Source organism: Buteo buteo, chromosome 2 (genome assembly GCF_964188355.1).
Source record: "Buteo buteo chromosome 2, bButBut1.hap1.1, whole genome shotgun sequence".
NCBI lineage: Eukaryota > Metazoa > Chordata > Aves > Accipitriformes > Accipitridae > Buteo > Buteo buteo.
In genome coordinates, this window is record NC_134172.1 from 22,874,723 (window position 1) to 22,883,317 (window position 8,595).

An 8,595-nucleotide genomic window follows, 5' to 3' on the forward strand; every position below is an offset into this window, starting at 1 on the left:
TAGCCTTTTCAATTTCTTTCTTTTAAAATTCATGACACTTCTTGTGTGTGTATGTGTGTGCACGCACATGCATGTAAATGTGTCAACCAACCATGTCTTGCAAGAAAATAAAGTTTGCGAGCTAAGCAGTCAGAAATACTATAGGATTTCAGGTTAGGTATTTGGCAGGCAGGTGTTAATGCTCTCTCTATGTCACGGCTGAAGAAACATGCCCTAGTGCCAGGTCTCCATGTCTCAATGAAGTGACACAGAGGGACATAATGGTCTATCGGATCAGAAAATGAGGTATGCAAATAGCATCTATGATAACCACACAATGTATTAACTAGTTCATTCCCTTTCCTCTCCCAGAGCTATCTTTTTGCATTGCTGGAGCATTAGAATGAATCTAATATAAAATTTCTGGATCAGACTTTTCACCAGATAAGAAATTTCAGAAGGCAGCACTAGGAAAATGCTACCTCTCTAATTCTGATCTCTTCTGTCCTCTAAACATCTCTTCTGGTTGATGCCAAGTTTATTGGGAAAACTATTTTAAGTTAATTTAAAAAAATGACTCATGAATAAGTATATAATGGCAAATGATTTCAGACCAACATAGTTATTAATTTGCATTACTGTAAAATGACTGCATGGTTATACCTGCCCCTTCATGACAATGCAATCCTCCAGACCACCTGTGTAGGTGGGATGTCGGCGCTGCCATTTGGTGAACGTCACAGGAGTCCCGTCACTCCACTCAAAATAGAAGTGAGCCTTCAGGTCGTTCAGACCCAGCCATAGCTCTTCTGTTGGCTCTGAAGCATGAAAAGAAATAGTTTTGCTTAAGGGCCGCTATACAATATGGGGAACATTTTCACATCTGGAACAAACAGGGAGCCCAAACAGGGTGTTCTTCCTGCTTTAAGAAAAATGCTGGTTTCCTCTCAGATCTCCAGCAAGACATGTCTTGGTTTGTACTTAAAAGGCCTCAGATTCCATCCAGAAATACTGAGTTTAATAAGCATAAGGCTCTTTATGGCTGATGGAAGATTTTTACAAACTTTCTGAATATCTGCGATGCAGAACAACATAATGGCCCCTAGCATGGAAGGTAGGACAGTGAGCGTCCCACCTCTCAGGCAATCATACTGAGCTCAAGCCATGAAGACATCTGCCAATGCATCTCCTTCATGGGGAAGCATTAGAGGGACTGTAATGGCCCATCAGGGGTGTTCACCAAGTCCAGCAAGTAGCAGGAGTGGTTACTACATATCCAAGGAAAATCAGAAGTGACAAGATATTATTTTCTTAGAAGGATATACAGCAAGAGGTTAACCTCAGCAAAAGGTTTCCATCTCAGCAAGAAGTTAAATTTCCTATAGGTTTGGAGCTGAAGATATTGAACATAGAATAAAGGTGCCAAAAGTGTAATTTTTAGAGATCTTTATGTGTGTCTATTTTTTTCTGTTCCTGCTTTATAATGTTTTACAATGTAGATTATGTTTTGATAAATATAAATATACTTCTATGTTTATGCAACAGCAACAACAGAAAAGAATACCATAAGTTAGATTTAGCCTTCAACTTGTGACATTTCAGGAAAAAAGCATTAATATTTAATAGGAAGCCCAGCTTTTATGTTACAGATGGGGCAAACAAAATATGGGCCTACATATATACTCACTGTAACCAAGCTGTGACACTAGAAAGCTGTATTCAGCAATGTTGTGGACACTTGCCAAATCTCCGTTTTGCTTCTTACATGAAGTCAGAGCATCTTTCCATAATTTGGGTTCTCGCTGGATGCTGTAGCAGTGGCCTGCGTATGGCCGCCAACCATCTGTACACTTAATAGGTCTCAATTCTTCTAAAATTAAAGCACAATTTTTCAGAGCAATTTTGTAAGAGGAAGATAAAGGACACTAGAATGAGGTCTCTTGAGCACTCTTTATGAAAGTGGGACTATATAAATAAACATAAAGCTGTAGTTAGAAATGCAAATACATTCAAATGAAAAACAAATATCATTAAGGCACAGTATGTTAAATATGCAAATAGAATGATGTTTCCTTAAGCAGAGAATCAATGAAAAATGCCCACATTGTGTGAGACATGTAGTTTGAAATAATGCTCTTTGCCCCCCGGAGCAGTTTGGTCAGTGTGTCATGGTCTCCTGTGCTGCACGCAGTGGCTGACATTAGGCTCTACCTCCTGTTCAACGTCTTCTTGCAAACACACATAATTTTCAGATGTGGAAAAACATGAAGTAACTCTCTGGTAACTGCAGGTCAGGAAACAGTGCAATTAGTGCAGAGTTGGTAGTTTTGTCTTCATATTTACTCAGTGGCTTTATTATTACTTAGATTCCTAATTATCTTTAAAAACTTACCTTAAGCTTGTTTTAAAAATAGAGTCCTGCACCTCTTTTTCAGATTAATAGGGGAATAAAGGTTCTGAAATTATTTCTCTACTTTCTTTAATATAACTACTTCTTTGTAAAAGTAGTTTTTATAACATTCCCAGATGACAGCCTCCCGCAGATCCCTCCTGCGTGTGGCATGTTCATAGCCGCGTTGTATCATCGAAGGCTCAGGTTGGGGTGGCCCATGGATGAAATGTAGCTTGTGCAAATACTGCTGCTCCTCATGGTCTGCTCATAGGAACCCAATGCATTGCATACTGTTGTCATCAGAGGAGGATTTTTGCATTAATATTAGAATAACTGCAATAGCTCATTTGGAGCAAGTGAGAAGAAAATGAGAAGCATAAAATTTCTACTGTATTTAAGCAAATTTGATTGCTGGCACTGGTTACCATGACAGAGCAGCTTCTATCTGTCTTGCAAGAATGAATGATAGAATGATGGAACAAAACAGTAATATTCTGCTATGAATGGTTAATACACAATGGGAGGACAAAAGCAATATCTAGAAGTCTGTGTGTGCATGTATAGCTGTGTTTTTCAAAGATTTCTAATGTCTTGGTTGGAAAAATAATGTTGCATACCTTTTATTGTTTGCAGATCTTTACAGATTGCTCTTTCTAGAAGTCAAAGAAAAATCTTTCTTTCTATTTGACTAACCTACCTTTGGGTATAACGTCAGAATTGGAGTGGAATTTTCTCTTTTTACAAATGTAGCCGAGTCTCTGGTTACACGCTTGGTTTTCCCATTTAGCATTCTTTCTGGGATTCATCACTCCACAGATTTTCCCAGGCAGCAGGAAAGGACTTCCTTTGAGTAAGAGAGAAAATAGAATCTCACAGCGAAAATAAATAAAAAGATTAACAAAACCATCATATTATTAGTAGAAACATCAACTTATTCTGATTTCTTCAATGCTTAATATGAAGAAGCCGTCTCCCATAGGACAACTGGTGTTGTAGTTTATAGGATACTGCTTTTAGTTTATGCATTCAGAGTGAAATAATGACCCTCCATTGACTTTGTGTCAGGATAGTACTAGGAAATTTCTGGTTCTGTTCCTGATACTGATATCCTGGTGCTCACAGACAGAACAGCTGAAGCTAGACCGTTGTCCTGTGTCAAAAACTTCTTTAAAAATATTCAGTTTTAAAGTATACCATCCCTCCAGTATATCTCAAGAATTGCACAATTCTACTTTCCTATAAAATAACTTTTCACTTTTCTGTTGCAGTGTTTAAAAACCTCTGTAAGCAGCAAAAGAAATTGCCTGATACAAAATTTTTGAAAACTTAGAGGAGAGTTTAATTATTCCTTTACCACCTTGTAACTCTTCCAAAAGAGGAGATGGCTTGAAATACTTGTGGCACAAAGAAAACATGGGACCAACAAACCAACAAGCAAATAGAAGAACTTTCCACGTGTGAGGAGCACCACAAACCCACCCCTGTCTCCCTTCCTTGATGTGGCCCAGTGCAATTTTGCATAAACTGCTGAGGAGTTATGAGCTGGCTCTGTAAGCCTTTCAATAATATTTAGAATTTCTCCAGACAACATAGGTGCATTATTTTCTAAATATTTTGCTACTTTTGGAAGATTTAGTTTATATTTATAGTCTTGGGCAACATGTTATGGAAAAATTCTAATCTCTGGTCTGCAGGGTTATATAACACCCCAAATGATACTCTGCTTTCATAAACAAGCTCTTTGGTTATGTAAGAAAATAAAAGAACTTGCTATAGCTGATATCCACAGTGAACTTTGTCATTTGGAAGTGTACTTCTTAAAATAAAGATCTAGATCTTCAGCTATTCTAAATCAGAATGGCTTTCTTGAAATAAAAGTAGTTAGGGCAGTTTTTATTAGTTGGTGTCTTATCAGAAACCATTCAAAGATTACAAAATAGATACAGTTCTTACCAGGAGCCCAGTTTAAATATCTGAAAGGGCTGCCCCCTGCCCATTGCCATCCACTGTTGAAATTCAAAGTGTTCAATCCAATCCAGAATGCAAAACTGAATTTTTTAGTTAGCTCTAAATTAGAAAAAAAAAAAAAAAGTCAGTTGTATCTCCCTATTCTCATTCTTAGCAAGTTCATCTAAAAGAAATAAAGTTAAAAGTAAGAAATATATATTTCTTAGTTTAAACCACCCCCAAACCAGTACTTTCTGCATTACTGAGGTGCACAGATTAGAAAAGTAGTATATGTAAATGAATAAATACTGATTTAGCAGACATGTCAGTAGGTAAAAGAGCAAATGAACATCTTATTTCACTACTTAAATAAGAGTTTACTTCTCTGTCTTTGTTTCATTAAAACATAAGAGATGTAAAAAATACCTTCTTTTCATTAGGAAATTGTGCTAAAATGTTTCTGTAACTGATTACATGGAGTAAACACATCAAAAATACAAAGACAGTGTGCCAATTAGTTGCTTCCAGATTTTTTTTCTATGATGTGAGTGGTTTCAAAGTCTCCTTCACACCATTTATAACCAAACTGATACCATGATACTTGTATCTGAAATCCACCGAATTTATTTGGAGCTTCTATATGCAAATGTACCCATATTAGGATCAATGTAGCCATCATCATATGTTCTCCTAGGCAGATTAATAATCCTTGAAACACGGAGGAAAAAAGTAAATCTGAGGACCGGACCATAGCCCTGTTCAGGAACAAGTGCACTGGCACAAAGGCAAGCAGAGGAAACCTTCCCCCTGGGAGAGGCTGCAGATGATGCAGTAGCTCCCACCTGGAGCACAAAGGTGGGATGGGGCCATTTCTCCCCCTATAGAGATTTGAAACCACCCCTTCATAAAAAACCACCAGCTAGTGGAAGGGCAGTTCAGACCGTTTCCCTTCTGGCAGCTGCTGAGCTACCCCTGACAACCTGTCTTCTTCACTGAGACAGCAGACAAGGCAGCCAACTTCATCATCTAAAGCTCTGGGGCAGCATATTTTAAGGTCTTGTTCTCTATCATTTTACCTCCTATATATGCTTGCTCATGAATCTCTGTGATGCTTAGTAGTTCTGCATTTTGCTGCTGACAGCTTTTCCTTGCTTGGTGCCATGTTAAAGCTGATTCTGAATTTATCTGATAGTGAATGCCAGTTGAAACATCTTCTGTCCAGAATCTTTCTGTGTCATCTGGAAGTAGGAGTGACACAATGCTGTTAGAGGTTTGACATTGCACCAACTAAAAGCAAATGAAGTATGTAATGATGCAAAATCTCTAAAAATGCACAGCAATAACTGTATGCTATCATCAATTTCGAAGTACCAGAAAAATTGAAATCAGATTAGGCATCAATTTTTAAAAAGTGTAATTGTTTTGAAATTAAAAATATTATTGTAAATTTCTAAGTTTTTAGAAGGGAGTGAATAAGCTTCCAATGTTTGCTTTTAAATTTTCTTTTACACAAAATGTAGTACTAGGTAAACCAGATGTATCTGTTGATTGAGAAAAGAGATTCTGCGGTAAAGTCAGAGGAAAGTAAGTGTGTAGGTGAACTATGACCCTGGAAGTTCTTCATCATTGTGGGGCAGGAACTCCTTCTTAGCTCGTCATTAAGAGAAGCAGTGTTTTCAAAAATGGCAGAACCTGGCCCTTGACAGCCTGAGGAGCTACAAAAACAGTCTGTGTAGCACCAGTGTGCAAATCAGCTGCAGTCTTTGTTTGCAGAAGAACTCAAAAAACCTTCTGAAACTGTTGTGTTATTGGGAAGGCAGGTGGTGAGAAAAGTAAAACAGTTTGTGTCCTGAGATGGAGGGATCCAAATGCAAGTTCGGTGCAGAAAGTACAAAGGTGGGAGAGGAGGATAATTTTAGCAGCGGCATTTTGGGGTAGGCTGGCAATAGGAGACAAGAACAAGGTAGGAAATGGATGTTAAGGGCAAAAACCAGTATATAGCAATTTAAGTGAGAATTGACCGACAGGGCACGGCTGAGGAATAAAGAGCAATGGGAATTTTTTGAAAGGAAGATATCAGTCTAAATTCATGCTGGTCATGCCATGTACTTAAGTCACATAAAATGAGCTATCAAAGAGCTTTCTCACCTCTCTGGTCCACAAGGAGAAACAGACACCTCCAGGAGGTGAGTCAGAACCTGGCTGGGCTGAACCACACTCTGGAGGCACCTCTTCCTCTCCGCTTGCTGGAGAGGGAGCACTGGGCTACTGGGGCTAATGTTCAATCAGATGATTTTCATTTGAGCTACTCTGACAAGGTTTGTCATGAGGGTGTGCAGCTGGTACCTGATAAAGAACCTGGTAGCTCAATAGATGGTTTTCTCAACAATGTTTCATGACAAGATAATAAATAAAATGCAGGACTTACTTATTAGTGGGCAAAATCCATACAGTTTATCAGCATCAAAGTCTGCTGTTGTCGCACACCAGAGCAAGCCATCTGACCTACCAGCATCTGTGCACTCGTTGTACTGTTTGCCTTCATATTTGAAAGGGAATGCACATGGCTGTCCATTGGCATTTCCTTGTAATGTAAAGGTATCTAGAGGGAAGAAAGGGTTAAGAGGACATATGAAAATAATAATAAAATCAGAAATCTGACCTCCTAGTAATGGATCTATCTTATCAGTATATCTGTCTATCTAAACTGAGAGGTCACACCATCTTTTTTTAATTCATTTTTATAATTTTTTACCCCTTGTGTTGCTAGAGATTTTAAATAAAATGTTGTTTTAGTAAAATCTGGGTTTTAAGCACTGTGTTTAGAGTTTGATATATATACCTTGTAGAAAAGTAAAATTCTGTGATGATAAGTTGCTGATAAGTTGTGGTTCCTGAAGACAGAAAACCACAAGTAGATCTCAGACAGCGAGTTCACTGCATTGTTGTATTCTGTACGGCTCAGTAGGTTTGCTTTATTACTCCATCTTTTCATTAATTGTTTAAAGGAAAAGGGTAGCTGACCAGAGAGAATACAGATCAGGTTGTCATGAGCATATTTACACAGTAAAAATTTTAGGTTTCAATCGCACATTTCTACACTTGGAGACATCTTGCAGATTCACCCTCAACTCAGATTCTGTAAGATTAGTAATGCTTCATCTTTTTAAACTATCACAGTATTGCGGGAGCGTTCTTTTATCCTGAAATGTCTGATATACATTCTCAATCTTACATTCATGCAAATACATTCATCTGCTCAGTTCTGCATATATTACTGCTTTACCATTTCTCTCTATAGCTATACCCAATGAATGATATACATCTTCAGATGAGTATTGTTTTTCTAATTTGGTCATACTGGAGGGGAGGAGCCAGTTCTTCCTTCTCACACCTCCTGTTTGTAGCAGAAAGAGAAACTTGCACAGCTATCATGAAAACATGGCTCTAAAACCCTTTGACTGATCACTGCACCATGGGTGTGATGTGGAGGGTGAATGGAAAGAGTTCCATGCTTCCTCATCTCTCATACAGTGCCATCTGATTTAATATTCCCACAGAAAGACATTCCAGTTTAAAGATCCTGCTCTTCTTACCTCCATTTCCCCCAACATCCCTGCATCACACCTCTTTTATTCTGTGAATCAAGAATTGCCAGGATAATACCCAACATCTCTTTAGATCATGTATTGAATCTGATAACAAATACAAAATAATCAGTCTATGCATTAAAACTGTAAAGCTGCCCAAGGAAAAGCATTTTCCTATCTAGTTTAACACAAAACCAACAGGAAACTTACCCAGTGACTGTAATGAACCATGTACGAGGGAAAGAAAAACTAGGAACCTGGAGAAACTCATTGGAAATGTAACTTGCTTTTCATTCCTCTACCAAATGTTGGACTATAAGATTGGCAGTGTATAAAATCCTTCTGAGTCAGAATAGTAACAGGTCCTTCTCTGTGTCAAAGGGTTGATGGATAAAGCTCTGTACTCTAAATAAGGAAATATCCTGTCACATGGTATTTTGAAATAACTAGAGTGCACATTGCAAACACTGCTCGCTTTGATGACCGAGTCACTTCCAAAACTGAAGTCTCCATCCTTGTCACTAGAGGTGGTGACATTTGTCTTTTTCTGAGACTTTGCTAGTATATATATATATAGGTCAGTTTTTGGGGTTCTACACAGGACAGACCTCTAAAAAAGCAACTTGAGAATTGATGACAAGAAACCTGCAGTGAAATACCGTTGATTAAAAACTCAGACTCTTCAAG

General features: G+C 38.1%; 1 protein-coding gene across 2 annotated transcripts in view; it reads right to left on the reverse strand.

Annotated features, from left to right (window-relative positions):
• Positions 1–8,222, reverse strand: part of LOC142040344 (macrophage mannose receptor 1-like) — a 35,078-nt gene extending 26,856 nt beyond the window's left edge. For both annotated transcript variants that reach the window (XM_075048126.1, XM_075048136.1), the window contains exons 1-7: positions 8,119–8,222; positions 6,747–6,920; positions 5,395–5,556; positions 4,325–4,438; positions 3,069–3,215; positions 1,667–1,849; positions 643–797 (exon numbers count right to left, since the gene is read on the reverse strand). In XM_075048126.1, coding sequence (XP_074904227.1) covers positions 643–797; positions 1,667–1,849; positions 3,069–3,215; positions 4,325–4,438; positions 5,395–5,556; positions 6,747–6,920; positions 8,119–8,179 — 996 coding nt within the window. In that variant the 5' untranslated portion in view covers positions 8,180–8,222. The remainder of the gene's footprint in view (positions 1–642; positions 798–1,666; positions 1,850–3,068; positions 3,216–4,324; positions 4,439–5,394; positions 5,557–6,746; positions 6,921–8,118) is intronic.
• Between the last annotated feature and the right edge of the window lie 373 nt (positions 8,223–8,595).